The sequence below is a fragment of the Boleophthalmus pectinirostris genome, unplaced genomic scaffold (genome assembly GCF_026225935.1).
Source record: "Boleophthalmus pectinirostris isolate CB_2022bp ecotype Guang Dong unplaced genomic scaffold, ASM2622593v1 HiC_scaffold_18, whole genome shotgun sequence".
In the NCBI taxonomy this organism is placed as follows: Eukaryota; Metazoa; Chordata; class Actinopteri; order Gobiiformes; family Gobiidae; genus Boleophthalmus; species Boleophthalmus pectinirostris.
This window is the reverse complement of record NW_026571133.1, coordinates 2,625,086-2,641,560: the sequence shown is the minus strand read 5'-3', so window position 1 is coordinate 2,641,560 and position 16,475 is coordinate 2,625,086. Positions and strand designations below refer to the sequence as shown.

At 38.2% G+C, this 16,475-nt stretch overlaps 1 protein-coding gene across 2 annotated transcripts in view; it reads right to left on the bottom strand.

Moving 5' to 3' along the window:
- Window positions 1–16,475, bottom strand: part of zgc:113263 (uncharacterized protein LOC503753 homolog) — a 56,959-nt gene that overhangs the window by 24,070 nt on the left and 16,414 nt on the right. For both annotated transcript variants that reach the window (XM_055153472.1, XM_055153473.1), the window contains exons 3-10: window positions 15,684–15,785; window positions 13,031–13,126; window positions 12,385–12,495; window positions 9,718–9,841; window positions 7,489–7,810; window positions 7,267–7,334; window positions 5,634–5,865; window positions 2,532–2,707 (exon numbers count right to left, since the gene is read on the bottom strand). In XM_055153472.1, the coding sequence (XP_055009447.1) occupies window positions 2,532–2,707; window positions 5,634–5,865; window positions 7,267–7,334; window positions 7,489–7,810; window positions 9,718–9,841; window positions 12,385–12,495; window positions 13,031–13,126; window positions 15,684–15,785 (1,231 nt within the window). The remainder of the gene's footprint in view (window positions 1–2,531; window positions 2,708–5,633; window positions 5,866–7,266; window positions 7,335–7,488; window positions 7,811–9,717; window positions 9,842–12,384; window positions 12,496–13,030; window positions 13,127–15,683; window positions 15,786–16,475) is intronic.

Here is a 16,475-nt window from a genome sequence, read left to right as displayed (position 1 = left end):
GCTTTGAGCATATGTCTTTACACTTTAGAGAAACAAAACTTAAAACCACATGGCTAATTTGCATAAACTGAGCACTTAAAAAAAAAAACTGCTCGCTCCTTGTGCGCTGATGCGGTTCAGTTTCTGTTGGACTAAAGGACAAGACTCAGTGGAATATGAGTGTTCTTTGTGTGACAGAGGGACGTTCTGCTGATGGTGAGTCTGTTCTGTGTTTCTATCACGTTGGAGACGGTTCATGTTAAACTTTTCAGAGATTATGGACATATATTCTAGCCTCTTAAGTGTTTTGGTGGTGAATTATTTTGCGGTGTATAGATCTACATCAGTGTATCAGGGTTCTCAGGCGTCCACACGGTGCCGGATCAGATCTGTACCTCGAATGAATTCGTGGGAGTTGGCGGCACCAGATCGTTCCGTCTCTGGAGCCGTTTTCAGTCGGATTAGTTTGAACGAACACTGCATCTACAACGAAAATGACTCGAATATGAACTAGTGTGGACGGGGCCCTAGTTTGATGACCCCTGGTGTAAATATTCAAAAATATATATAAAAAAACTGCAAACTAACTGCATTAGACAGATTAAAGATGTATTTATTGTGCAACTTCTCTGGTGATTTTCCATTTCTATTGGGATGTTGATTTGTTTGGAATGTTTCACAGTATGGCATTAAACCTTTCTATCTTCATGGAGACCTAACCAGACCAAGTTACAGGTCATATCTGTGGAGATGCGACCCCGCTCACAGCCAGAATGTCTGTTTTTCTAGGCATTTCTGAGCTATAAAACCACCTGTAATTGAATAAATGCAAGGTAGAGCTGTTTAATGTCACACTGTGGAACATTTCAGGCAGCGCAATAACATCTCCATAGAAACAAGAAAGTGACAAACCTCCAACCATAAAGTTACACAGTGCACCTTTAAGATCACTTTCATTTTGCAACCACAGACTGTATAAAAGGGAGTGGACTAATGGATTCCCAGCCCTGATATGAAAATAAACCATGAGTCATGTGGTTTGTGTTAGATAGGAAGTACTTAAATAGATTAAAACCCGTATTTCCTCATTTTGCGGTTTGAAAATGTGGTAATGCAGTTTTATTTGGACGTGCAGAACACTCTGTTACCGTTTGTATTATAGACACATGCAGATCGGGAGGGACGGTGCTGTCAGAACATGCACAATTCTCATGAGGTTTAAACGGTGCATTGTGTAACTTTAAGGTGGAGGCTCTGCTACTTGTTTTGTCTCCATGGAGGTGTTGTTTATTTGGCTCAAATGTCCCAGGGTAGGGCGTAAAACATATCTCCTTTGCATTTGTTTAATTACAGTTGATTATAGCTCAAAAATATCTTAAAAAACACATTATTACCATGTACAAGCTTCAAGGATTCCACTCTTTTTCACTGAGAAAATTTCAAAACTTTTCCATGACTTTTTCATGACCTAAAGTGTTTTCTTCATGACTTTACGGCACCTACGTGTGTAGAATTAAATAAATGGGCTCGGTCAAGTAGAAGTAAACAGCAAGGCCAAAAATTCAAGTTAATGCATCTGATATAAAAATGTATTGAACAGATACATATGTACTCTAGTTTATGAAACTGTTGACCTTTTTTCTGTATCATTTTTGGTTCTAAAGTCGCATACGTTTTAAATAGATCATGTATGAAACATGGAACAAAAATCATTTCCCAAATTTCAAAGACCTGCAAATCATGTAAATAAAAGGATGTATTTCATCATATCTTGTGTTATTCCATCTTTGAACTGTTGATGAAGGTACATGATTAAAAAAAAAATATTTTTTTCAATGATAAAAATTTGCTTGGAAGGACTGACATTTTATAGAAATAGTTTCCTTTCATTTTGAAGTAATATTAAACTATTTGGAAGAAAAAAGTTGACAAATTATGCAAAATCATGCACCTTCTACTTGCTTGCACAATTTTCCCTCCGTTACTTTTCCCTCCGTTACCATGACCTTTCTTCATAAAAAATCTCATTACTCAAAAAGTAAGAGGTAAAACCTAATCTTGTACCATATGGTAGAAAACTATATGAAGCTGTTTGTGTTTATTGCCCAAAAATGCTGCATATTTCATTCCCGGTTAGAGGTCAACAACTTGAAAGAATTTTAACTTGACCCTGTTGGAGTGTAACTCTTTCCTACATTCTGATACTTTACTTATTTCAATAGTCCCTCTAGTTTCTGAATAAGAGCTATTTGAATGTAAAAAATCTGCCCCTGTTTCCCTCAGTTACCGCTTGACCGGACCCAAATGTGAAATGTTATCTCTTTCCGCTCATCTTATGGTTTGGGATTATAGTTTTTTAACATTCAAAATAGTGTCAGTGCATTTATTGTCATCTCTTTTAAACAAAAAGCGCATACGTTCGGAAATAATCACAATAGCCTCATGAGAACTAAACACAACGCTGTAGTTGCGTGAAAGAGATGCAAAAATTACATGACGATTTGTCGATAACGCTTCAATCCTGAACTCTAGACTTAAATATGACGTCATACCCGTATCCGTGGAGATGTCCAGAGGAAGGTTCTGCTCGATAAACTGCAGATCGTCGTCCATTTCCTGGTTTTCTTCTTCGTCTCCGTCGTCTGCGTCGCACGTGGAGTCGGGGTCTGCGGTCAGGATCCGCTCCAGCTGGTCATAAAACTTACACTCCACTTTACCATTCACACTGCTGCAAGATACACACAAAAAAACAAAAAACAAAATGCTTAATTTAATACAATTCAACACAGTAATAAAATACTCTTTGCTTTCAATTCTGTGATGTCAAACAATCTCCAGTACGAGGAGCTAGATGACTGAACATTATGTTTTCTTCTAATAAGACAAGTGATGCAAAAAAAGCTTGCTGATGGTAAAAAGGGATATTATATTGCGGGAGAGGTACTGTAGATGCCTTATTAGGGGCATGAACAAAGTAAAATATGATATCAGTGGAAATTAAAATCTTAGGTTAGGATTACACTGAATCGAATCACCGTATCAGAAACGATTTGTGTCCAGACACGTTGTTTCTCTGTGTCCGCAATCAAGGCCTTCCCTATCCATACAGAAACACAAACCCGCCTGAAACTATTAGGCTGGTGTCATGTCGTTACAAAGTCATGTGGACGGTAAAAACAAGGAAGTGGAGCTCCGTGTCTGAACTTGCAGCAGCCGATTTCGAGCCGAGGAAGATGGAAAGCGTGAAACTGTGGACTAACGACGAAGTTCAGTTGTTACTGAACGTAACACTGGATTTTAAGATGTTTGTCTATAGTTTATTTAAACCGTTTTCCACAATAGCGTCGCATGACCGATGTCACGAACCCAGCGAATCAGGAAGGCGCAAGTCACAGTGATGTGGTCCAAAAAGGACACAACTAGAGCTCCTACATCAGCGTATCAGTGTTTTCAAGCGTCCACACGGTGCCGGATCAGATCTGTACTCATATGAATTCGTGGGAGCTGGAGGCACCAGATCGTTCCGTCTCTGGAGCCGTTTTCCATCGGATTAGTGTGAACGAACACTGCATCCACAACGAAAACAACTCGAATACGACTAGTGTGGACGGGGCCTTAGAGTAGCAATTAAAGTAGTCAATTAAACAACAGATAAACCCTCGCTGTTGCCAGTGTAGTTTCAGTGTAGTTAGCGCCTTCCTTGAAACAGATTGAAGGCAGTGATTTACACAATTCTGAATAAATGTAACATAGAACTGTTTAATGTCATACTGTAGAGCTACCAGTAGCTCTCCACCCCCTTCCAAGTAGCTCACCAAAGGATTTCTGAATGATATGTATTGCGCTTAATTACTAAAATCTGATTAATTACCATTGTAAATGTGTCATTTTGATGGCTGACTTGTGCACTGATAAATGGATAATGGTTTATGTTTTACAGGCCTATTTAACTGCACTCCGTCAGAAGCTCACCATGGCTCTCCTACTTTCTCAATTTCTTGCGACCGCTCAAACAAGTAGCTCTCTGACATTTACGTTTTATAAAAGGCAGGTCACCGGAGGAAAAAGGTTGGGGACCCCTGCTGTGTGGAACATTCCAGGCAAAGCAAAGACATTTCCACAGAAACAAGCAGGTGACCCCCAATCAAAATGTTACACATACCACACATTTAAGTAATCTTAAGACAAAAAGACACATAGAGAACTGTATTTTATGTATTTTAAATCTTATGATCCTCTGAGTGCAAAGTGTGCAGCACAATATGGCAGCGTTGAGACCACAAGAGAAAAGTTGTGAGTGCACCTCCCATCTGCTGTTTCCTGAGTACAGAAAAAGGACTCGCTTTGAGCCTCTGAAGTGTCAAAAGATCAGAGCACTGTACTTCTAGTTTAGATACAAAACAAAACTGTTATTCTTAGGTGTGAAATGTGGTGCATGAGTTCAGTTACATGATTTAATGCACAGAAGGCTGGCAACAAAGTACGGTTAAGTAAAGTCAAAGTCCAAGTAAAGCAAGTTTAAGTTTAAGTAAAATAAGTCTAAGTAAAGTAAATTTAAGTAAAGTAAAAGTAAAAATAAAGTAAGTTTATGTAAAGTAAATTTAAGTAAAGCAAGTTCAAGTTAAGTAAATTTAAGTTAAGTAAATTCAAGTAAAGTAAAGTAAATTTAAGATAAGTAAAGTAAGTTTAAGTAAAGTAAGTTCAAGTAAAGTAAATTTAAGTTAAGTAAATTCAAGTAAAGTTAAAGTAAAGTAAGTTTAAGTAAAGAAAAGTAAATTTAAGTAAACTAAAAAATAAAGCAAATTAAGTAAAGTAAGTTCAAAGTAAAGTAAAAAATAAAGTAAGTTTAAGTAAAGTAAATAAAGTAAAGTAAAAGTAATGTAAGTGTAAGTAAAGTAAGTTTAAGTAAATTTAAGTAAAGTAAGTTCAAGTAAAGTAAAAGTAAAGCAAGTTTAAGTAAAGTAAAGTAAATTTAAGTAAAGTAAAATTAAAGCAAGTTTAAGTAAAGTAAATTTAAGTAAAGTAAAATTAAAGCAAGTTTAAATAAAGTAAATTTAAGTAAAGTAAAAATAAAATAAGTTTACTTTAAATTTACTTTACTTAAACTTGCTTTATTTTTACCTTACGTAAATTTACTTTACTTTAAATTTACTTTACTTAAAGTAAATTTAAGTAAGGTAAAAATAAAGCAAGTTTAAGTAAAGTAAATTAAGAACTAGAGTCTCGATTGCTGATATGCAGCTTCACCCTGAACAGACACATGTGAGGAACTGCTCTTGTCTGTTTACTTTATAAAAAATGCTTCAAACTGGATTAACAATGCAGTTTTATGAAGTAAACTCAGTGTGAATAAGTTAAATGGAACATCCAACGCCTCTCCAATGTCTGTGAGAAGCAAATCGGGTCCTAAAACCCAAAATTATCCTATAGTGTGTGGCCTTTAAACATCCAGAAATCAGATTATAATCAGATTTTGGTGAGCATATGATTCAAACTCTTATACTTGCATTATTGACGGCAAGATAAGAATGCATAAAAAAAACACTATGAAGATATTATTTTTAATCTAGATAGTAGTTACATAAAATTAAGAAAACGCAATAACATTACAATACTGTTAGAAAAGAAAATGCCTGCTTTGTTCCTTCTCGTACCTGCTGACTTGTGCGAAGTATCTGCGAAGGCGTTTGATCCTGGACTGGCACTGCTCGGGGGTCCTCCTGTATCCGCGTTCACACAGTTTACGTGAGATCTGACCCAGGAGCTGACGGCTCTTCAAACGCCGAGGATTCACAACGTTCATGCCCCAGACGTCCAGCAGAATCACCGTCTCCTCGTCAGACCAGTGCACCTTGGCGTCTGCTCCCACGGACGGCTTGGGACTGTCTGAAATAAACCAAAAGCAAAGCAATAATGTTAGTGAGCGGGCTCATGCTGCGCTGTTTTCTGATCTATGTTATAATGCTGTTTGCTCATCAAAAATATATAATGTTTTGTTTTTAAACTCAATAACAAAAGATATCTCCTTAAAAACAGACCTGGAGTTAACAACATAACATGTCTTTAAACTTTTGTGTAATATAAGATCTTTAACATCTGATATATTTTTTAGAAAGACTGATTTTCATGTACAGAGCATTGAAGCAGACTTGGATACACTTCACACATTCAACAAAAATAAATACTAATTATAAGTACATAGTAAATAAATTTAAAAAATTAGAGTGTATAACTGTTACTATTGTCACTTTTATTGTTTTTGCTGTTAAATTTGTGGTGGAAATGAGCATTTTTGCTATAATCTGTCATATTTACACTGCAATGTTGTAGATGTTCATTAATAGGCACTGTCCCTATTAACTAAATAAATAACCAAACTGACATCAGCGTTTATTGCAAGATACTGCATGATGTCAGATTCAGCTAGTAACAAAGACTGTCAACAAATGTGTCTTAGTTTCAGTGTTGACTCTCTATATTATGTCCATTTAATCCAATTTACAGACAGATAAATGTCCTAATATGTGGTGTAATTTGTCTACATTTGTGACACCGTAATACCCCTGAACGTGCCCCCAGAGTGACGTCACTCATATGCGCTTGTTTACACTCACAGCTGCTGTCAACATGCTGGATTATATTATTTTACAGACGATCTTTCTGAGTCAGGATTGAAAGGACACTCATTTGTGAAGACTTGTGATCTGAGACAAGCCTGTGTGAGCGGTGAGTGTTACAAATGTTTCAGTTTTTGAAGCTGCTTTTGGTTCTTTCTCATTGTTTAGAGCTTAGCTGCTGTAGCTCCCACACATAAACAACCTGTTTTCTTACATTGGCCTAGTGTAAAGTGACCATTACACGTTACTGGACCTGCATTTATATGTAAATGAGCTGTGAATAGAGGTGTGAATGATCGACATTTACGCATAATTCATTACTGTGGCGCACACGCATTTACCGCTAAAGACTAATAGCGGTACTTTACTAACTTTCTTTACAGGCTAGAATGTGATGCAAAAAATGCCATTAGTCTGACCTACTGTCTTTAAATATGTAAAGAGGCAGAAAAACAAGAAGTGTCGCCTAAACCAACCCAATTTAAAATCCGGTAGAACCAGACCTAAGTTTTATAATCAATTAAAGACTCATGGTGAATTTTTACACCATTAAATATATAGGTTTTTCATATCGGCTATCAGCAGCTCCAATTCCGGTCATATCGGTATCATATCGGCCGCAAAAAAGTCCATATCGGTCGGGCCCTGATTAGTAGTACATAATATTTACCTGTGTAATCCCCCCATATTGAGATCAGAGGAGAGTCACTTGAGTTTTCTTCATCCGCTGAGGAGTTCCTAAAAAAAGGAAAACAAACAGCATGAGATTAGGTTTGATTTAAAGGTGCACTTATTGGTTTGCCTGTTTCTATGGATATGTCTTTGCACTGCCTGGAATTTTCCACGCCCTTAGGTCTGGAAGGGTTAAATTAAAAAGCTGCCAACTGCGTACCTGTGTGGTAAGGCCTTGGCGGGCTGTTTCCGGGGGACGTCTTTGTAGTCGGTCTGCTTCCTCTTCCTCAGAACCCTGCCCCCGGTGATCTGACTCGACTCACTCACGTCGTCCATGGAGGAGCTCAGGTCCACGCTGTCGGTGCTCGCCGGCTCGTTGGTTTTGCTGGGGCTGGGGGCCGGGTCTCTGCTGCTGCTCCTGTGGTTGTCCAGCTCCGAGTTCGGGGTCAGCTCCAGCAGGGCGGAGTCTGGAGTGGGCCTGACCTCAGAGGGCAGAGAGAGCGCGGAGAGGATGCAGTCGTCCATCGGTAGAAGTCTGGAGTCTGTGAAGGAAAGGGTGAAAGGGAACGTTAATGGTATTTGATTTGTAGATTTTTAGAGTCTTTACAGGTAATAAGGTTGTCAAAAATACAGAAAATCAGATACTAATCGATACTAAAACAAGAACAAAACTAGATACTCATTTGAGCAACTAAAAAAAAAAAAATAATAATCACATTGACAAGACAAAACTGAATTTCCTGAAGCTTTAGAATGATCTTGAGCTGTATCAGAACAAGTATAAGAGCACATAGACTAGTATACACCCATGGACCACTGAGGGATTACACATATATAGTACTTTCTTTTCTATTCCCATATGGTCTTATGAGTTAATGTTGAAAACTGTCTAAATAAAGAGTGTTTTTCATTGTCATTGTGGTATTGGAATCAGTACTGAGTATCGAGTCTATTTCTCAGTATTATGGGTGCAACGGTTCATGTGTTTGTGCCGAACAGTTTCAGTACAGGATGTTTGGTTCGGTGCAGGGCTGTGCACAAGTCAAATCAATGTGTGTGTGTTTACATTCCACCACTACATGTGCAGCTACACGGAGGCTCGGCTCTTTAATATTCACAAGGAAACTCGTCTGTGGTCGGGGGGGTCAGTGTTTCCCGCAGCGCTTTATAGTTAGGGTGGCCGTCTTGACAACAATTGGCCCCCGCTTTGACTACGTCCCTCTGAACCGCGTGAATCCTCGCAAAAGTATGGTTGTCGCGCTGCGCTCCTCACTTGCCTTTCGCCAGCACGGAATCTCCGCTCCACCCCCAATGCTGCTGCCCCCAATGGCAAGTCGGTTTTTCTGGCCATGTATGAAGATTGAGTAAAACTTCATGCTGGAACAGCCAGTACTGTGTTTTACTTTTTTGAAAAGTTTTGTTTACTGTTTTACAAGGAATTTATTTTTAATAATATTTTATACATTTGTTGCTTCTTTGAAAATATTTTATTTAATTTATTGGTATTACCAAGCAGCACTTTGAACATTATACAAATGGAAAAACAAAATAAATGCAAACAAATTGTTGGTTTAATAAACACACAAATAAACTACAAGCAAATGGTTTTGCATTTTGTTCCCATACTGGACCAAAAATGAACCGAACCGTGACCTCAAAACCAAGGTACGTACCAAACTGTGATTTTTGTGTACCGTTAAACCCATACTTAGTATCGAAATTGAGTTTGAAATTTTAGTATCACAACACTAGTGAATAATAATCCAGTTCCTAGACCAATTATGGACTCAGTTAAATAAATGGGCTCCTTACTTTGGGTCAACAGATTCTATATTCTACATTCTATTCTAGGTCAGATCTGTGGAAAGGCAACCCCTCTATAAACAAAGACCATTTCAGAAAGAATGTCAAATTGACCCCATATAAAAACAATTTAAAGAGTATTGATATTTTGCAGCTAATGTCAATGTCATAACATTCCCTGTGGATATAACGCTAACAGTGGCTCTGCTCCGTCTGAGGCTTTATTAGACTTTAATTTGAGGTTTATTTTAAACCTAACCCCAACCCAATCTGATAATAAAGAACTGATTTTGCTGGAACTACAACATGTGAGCTGATTTGTGCTGTTGAACAAATCTCTCTCACATAAATTAGTCACAAGCCGGTTGTTCATTTACTCAGACTCATTATTTTTGTTGAAAATCAAACTCCTGAACAGGACCATGAACTCTCACACTGACCACAGGCTCCTGAAAATGTACTGCTTAAATCCATTTTGTGTGGTTTGTTTTAGTTTTCAGAGAATCTATTTGACAGTGTTTGCAAATATGTACATTAAATCACCACGGTAACTCCCAAACATTCCATCATAGACGTAAACGTAGAACACCCCTCTGCAAAGTATCAATTGGACATGTGTAAAGCAGTCGGGTCGTTTCTCTTTCACCTTTCTCCTCAAAGAATCCCAGGTTTCTGTGATGTTCCACCACGGCCTTCATTTCCTCTGGAGCGAAGAAAGACTGCAGACACTCCTCCAGCAGACAGGGGGCGTCACCGAGCAGAGCCGCCACCTGACGAGACGAGAAGGACACGCGCTTCAATCATCCATGTCAAACCACATCAACAGAACATACTATTTAGAAGGATTATTATTAAACGTCTATGAGGAATTGAGTGTTAACTGTTTTTGACACTCATTGTGGCATTCTGAAAAGTCCCCCTGAATTGTACCTTTTATGAAACTAAGTTAGTTAATCTACACTACCGTTCAAAAGTTTGGGGTCACCCAGACAATTTAGTGTTTTCCATGAAAAGTCACACTTTTATTTACCACCATGAGTTGTAAAATGAATAGAAAATATAGCCAAAACATTGACAAGGTTAGAAATAATGATTTGTATTTGAAATAATATTTTTTTTCTTTCAAACTTTGCTTTCGTCAAAGAATCCTCCATTTGCAGCAATTACAGCTTTGCAGACCTTTGGCATTCCACGCTTCAAGAATCCCCTCCCACAAGTTGGATTGACAGGATGGGCACTTCTTGCGTACCGTACGGTCAAGCTGCCCACTTCTCTTTCTACTCTGCTTACAGCCTTTTTGTGCTGTTCTCTGAAGGGAGTAGAACACACCGCTGTAGGAAATCTTCAGTTTCTTAGCAATTTCTCACATGGAAAAGCGTTCGTTTCTAAGACCAAGAATAGACTGTCGAGTTTCACATGAAAGTTCTTTTTTTTTCTGGCCATTTTGAGCATTTAATTGATCCCACAAATGTGATGCTCCAGATACTCAACCTGCTCAAAGAAAGGCCAGTTTTATTGCTTCTCTTAACCAGCTAAACTGTTTTCACCTGTTCTAACATGAATGCACAAGGGTTTTCTAATCATCCATTAACCTTCTGACGCAATGAGCAAACACATTGTACCATTAGGACACTGGAGTGACATTTGCTTGAAATGGGCCTCTGTACACCTGTGTAGATACTGCACCAAAAATCAGACATTTGCAGCTAGAATAGTCATTTACCACATTAGCAATGTATAGAGTGTATTTCTGATTAGTTTAAAGTTATCTTCATGGAAAAAACAGGGCTTTTCTTTAAAAACATAAGGACATTTCTAAGTGACCCCAAACTTTTGAACGGTAGTGTATATTCATATGAATTAGGGTTGGGCGGTAATACAGTATTACAGTGTCCCGCGGTGTCAAAAAGTAGCAACGGTATCAGTTTCATTATCGTCACTAAAAAAAAAATCTGCAGTGTATTAGGACCTGATATAATATTATAATTTATTGATACCTAAATGTGTTTGCTCAGCACAGATTAATGTGTGGTTGTATTTTCAATTTAATTCTATCACGATTTAAAACTAATAGTGTCTATAATGTTTCTTTTAACTGTGTGGGGAGACGACATTGGATTAGTTTCGTTCCGTTGTCATGTGACGCTCATAAGGGAGACCAAGACAAGATGCACATTTGTTTACATTTTACAGAACCGAAACTTAAAACGACGCGGCTCATTTGCATAAACTATTAGCGCTGATTAAAAACAGCTCTTTCCTTGTGCGCTGATGCGGTTCAGCTTCTATCGGACTAAAGGACACGACTCCGTGGAATATGAGTGTTCTTTCTGCGACAGAGGATGTGCTGCTGATGGTGAGTCTGTTCTGTGTTTGTATCGTGTTGGAGATGGTTCATGTGCAACTTTTCAGAGATTATATGACTGCAGGTGAGAGGTGCGACTTCGTAGTTTACCAAAGTCGTACTAAAACATTTTGGTAATACGGTAATACTGCATACCCCAGTAAAATCCTGAGAAGGTTTAACGGTATCAAAATTTGGATACCGCCCAAACCCTAGCATGTAGGTCTGCAATATAGAGTTGATCTGCTGTTGTGCGAACTGGAACACGCTACAAAAACACAGACAGGCCCTCCTATCTCATCAGAAATCTTGACATGTTTTGTATAAATTCTAATCTTTCTAAATTATTTTATTGACTATTTTGTTCCAATTTTGCTGGTCCAGTTGAATGTTGAAAAGAAATAGGCAACTTATGGATCTTTTATTGCTGCTTCAGTGACTGTTTTTCATTGCTTAAAACTTAAGTAATACTAATAGTTCAGAGACATGATCACTCAACAATAAAATATCCTCATTAATGTTCAATAATGCTCAAATCCACCATTATTTTGTGATTGGGACACTCGAACCGGTATTCCTTCCTGCACTTCAAGTCACTTCCCATTGCTAATTAAACTACTGCACATCCATTAAGTTTGTGAAATGATAAGTGTATTTTTTATATATTTATGGAGAGTTCTGTGTGGGTGACGTAGGCTTGTGGGCGGAGCTTTGGACAGAATCTTACTGAATAGGGTCTGGGAGAGCTCGCTAAATTACTCAAACATGCATGGACGACATCTAAAACCACTTCAGGCATGTTTTTGATGTTTAGTTAAAGTGTTATAACCAATATAGACCAATATATAACGATACACCAGGCCGATATTTGGACTTTTTAGCGTATCGGCTGCTTTCCTTTTAAAAATACACACAAAGCTTTATATTATTAACACTTTAATCCGGCGAGTACATGAGAATAAAGTGTACCTGTGTGAAATCTGGAGCGGGCAGAAGCTCCTCCAGCCTCGTGATGAACTCCCAGACCAACATCTCCAGAGCAGTGTCGAACTTTGGCCCGTAATAATCGGGGAAGATCTCCTACGAACAAAAACACAAAACAAATGTCATTATTACGCAACATGGATTCTTGTGAGCGTTAAGCCGTGTTATAATGATGTTACTTTATTAAAAACAGACCCGGAGTTGTGTTTTTTGTTTCATTCACACATGTTTGAGTAACACTTTATTACTAGTCTGTCTGCGTCTCCAAAGTTCAAAATGCTCTGTTCCAACTTGTGATGTCATGAAGAGGTAGTTTTCAAGTTAACAGCTCCTTCATGATTTCCAGAGTTTGTGTGATTTAAGTATGGCATCTTTTAAGGATTGATAATGGTCCATAATCGTTAATAATCAATGCGATTTCTTACAATTCTAATGATTTTCACACTAAAAATAAGATTTGACAGTCTTCAGATTTTTTACGCTAGAGACATTTTAAAAGATCCTATATTACGACAAATTAATTGTTGTGCGTATTTAAAAACTCCAGGTATGTTTTTGATGAGGAAACAACAGAAAAATCATAAACTACAGTGGAATATGGGACTTTTAACTGTCACGTGAAACAACTTACCTGAAAAAATTGATTTCGTTTTGCAGAATCCTTTAATAACGACTGTACGAGCTCCACAAATTTCATTTGGGACTCTTCTACACGATCGAGGTTATCCTGAGAAGAAATGCACAGTTACAGTTATATAATGTGCCTATGACACATGAGTAGGGGTGGGATGGGAAACAAGTTCCACAAAACGAGACACAAGATGGGATCTACGAGAACGAGACGAGATTTCCAGTTCCCCATTTTGGCCCCACCATTTTTGTACATTTTAAGTACAAGAAAAAAACCTTTATTATGCTTGAACTAGTGTGTTTCTTGAGTGTAAACATGGACCTATAATAAAAACTGGATAAGGCATTCCCCCTCTGCCCCAGCTCGAGACCGACTACTGGCCACTCCAAGTACTGCAGCTGCTGTGAGCTGGGGCGCAGAAAGAATTTTCACAGAGCGCAATGCGGTTTTTGGAAATTCAAACTGCCCGTTCTGTTCTGACAGGGGATCCGGCTTTCCCAAAGGTCGGATTTTGTAGGGATTCTTTTCTATTTTCACAACAATTTTGTTTTATTACTAAGTCCTCAAAGCACCTAAAAGTTTGCTTTGTAAGACTTAGTCTAGCTCGCTGAAGAATTATCTTTGGGCCGATGTGCCGTGAGACCTTTTTCACGGCGGCCAGAAGTGCCGCGCTGTAGGTTTGCCGAAGTTCCGGTTAATGGTTTTCTACGGAAAAATATCTGTGGAAATGTCTCGTGTATTCTCCTCCAGCTTCATAAAAACTTCTGCCCCATCACCAAATCTTCTAAACATTCTGTCCATGAAGAATTTATCCTCAACTATCAGGTAAGAAAGACGAAAGCTTAAAGGCGAACAACGACGACGCATTAGTGAACTACTGACCAAAACTATGGTATAATAGAGATGTCTCGCATTTGAACTACACAAATCTATCTATCTATACTAATACTGACATCATGAAATAGATTTTTAATTGTAATTGTAGAATCAGTCTGAGTGAACAAGTTACTTCTGTTTTATTCATTTCCATAAGGTTAGTTTGGCTCAGTGTGTCACTAATACGTCGTCGTTGTTCGCCTTTACGTTTTCGTCTTTCTTACCTTGATAGTTGTGGATAAATTCTTCATGTTAGAATGTTTATCCTCTGTTGAACTTGGTGATTGAAGATTTGGTGATGGGGCAGATTTATGAAGCTGGTTGAGAATACACGAGACATTTCCACAGATATTTTGCCACAGAAAACCATTAACTGGAAGTTTCACAAACCTACAGCGCGGCACTTCTGGCACTTGAAAACAATACGACGTCATCTTGGGTTCACCTTCCAGATTTCATTATAGTTTTATGAGTGTAAAGTGTGAGAAATGTTTGGACAGAATTCTCCCAGTGTGACGTTATCAAAATGGGACTCTCCACTTCTTGTAATTTTTTTCCAACTTATTTTTCAACTTTTCTTTGCAAATTGCTTCTTGATCGGCGTAAAAATTTAATTTATATTTACAATGGTATTATTATCTCAACAGGTTAAGTCACAAATTAGATAAATATAAAAACCTGTCACACGCACTTCAGGCAAAACTAATAATTACAAACAATGAGTGCGTATACATGCACATCAGTAACCCGGTTATTAGCCATATCCCGGTTATGTCAGTATTTCGGGTTACTGCGTTTACATGCGCACTGAGAAACCGGGACACTCATATTCCTGTATACATGATCAAATGGAGTATCCCGGTTTCTTGACATAATCTTACAAATGCGCAGGTGCAAAAATTAACTTAAATCAATTTCATAAACCAGAAAAAATACAAACCATGAGCTCCTTTAGCATAAGAAGCTAAGGAGCTACGAGATCTCCCACAATCCACTGTGCAGATTCTTCATTAAAATCTTCTGCATAAATAAACTCAACTTTACAACATATAAACCATAAAGACTATAGACACATCAGCCCGTTTGATCAGATAATTCAGCTGTGATCACATTTGTTTACGTTTTACAGAAACGAAACTTAAGACCGTTTGGCTAATTAGCATAAACTGTTAGCGGCGATAAAAACAACTCGCTCCTTGCGCTGCTGATGTGATCAGTTTCTTTTGGACTAAATGACACGACTCTGTGGATTATGTGTGTTATTTCTGTGACAGAAGAGGCGCTAATGATGGTAAGTGTGTTTCGTGCGTATAGTGTATAGGAGATAGTTCATGTTTTAGCTTTTCAGCGTCACACGAGTGCAGGTCGTACGAGTGCAGGTTTAGCGCAGCTCTTAATTTTACATAATTTCACTCGTTTGGCCACTTTATTTATGTTGGTCAATTTATTTATGTGACTACTGTTGTGGTGAGAGGCTGGAAAGTGTCTTTTGGATGCATGTGCACTCAACTTTATGTTGCAGTAACCGGGGTACTGCGTTTACATGCCACAAGTATCCCGGTTACTATCGGAATAAACCAGCTACAGTAACCCGGTTTCTAATAACCGGGATACTGCCATAACCGGGTTACTGAAACCGGATTACTGCGTATACATGCACCATCAAGAAACCGGGATACTCAAAAAACCCGATCATAACCGGGTTATTGATGTGCATGTATACACACTCAATGAGCACGAATATGAACACACAAGTTTAATGCGGAGTTAAACTTACCGGCTGCTCCTTGGCGGTGGTTAGGGCTTTGATTCTGTCCAGGTGGTTTTGAATATCATTTGTGTCCAGTGGTTCTTCTCCTCTACACATTTCCAGAACGAGCTGCGAAATACGGAGAAAAAATTTGGTTAATATATGACGAGCAAATGGCCCCCGCGCAACAAGGAGCTTTAAGGACAACTTTTGGAAACCACTACAGCCACTAGAGGAAATAATAAGACAAGGAAATAAATAAGAAAGTGTGATAAAATTGTTGTGATGATAGCAAAATGTCAACCTTGATTTAATACTCAAATACACAAATTAATAGTAGTTTCTAGAATATTTTGTCGTCTTTTCTAAGGAAGTGTTCACACAATCACCACATGAAAACTGGGAAACTCGGAACTAAACCAAGACTCAAAGGGGACCGATCTAAATCTACTCAAACTAGTCCCAAACCAGAATCAAACCAAGACAAGTGTGAACGCAACACACTACTACTACTACTACTACTACTACTACTACTACTACTACTACTACTGCTACTGCTACTGCTACTGCTACTGCTACTGATACTACTACTGCTATTACTGTTACAATTATAGCTGCTTCTACAACTGTTGATACTACAACAACTGTTACTACTGATACTACCAATAATACTTCTACTACTACTGTTACAATTACTGCTGCTTCTACTACTACTACTGATTCTACCATTACTGCTGATATTGCTGTTACTACTACTACTGTTACAACTGCTGCTGCTACTACTACAACTGCTGCTACTACTACTACAACTGCTGCTAC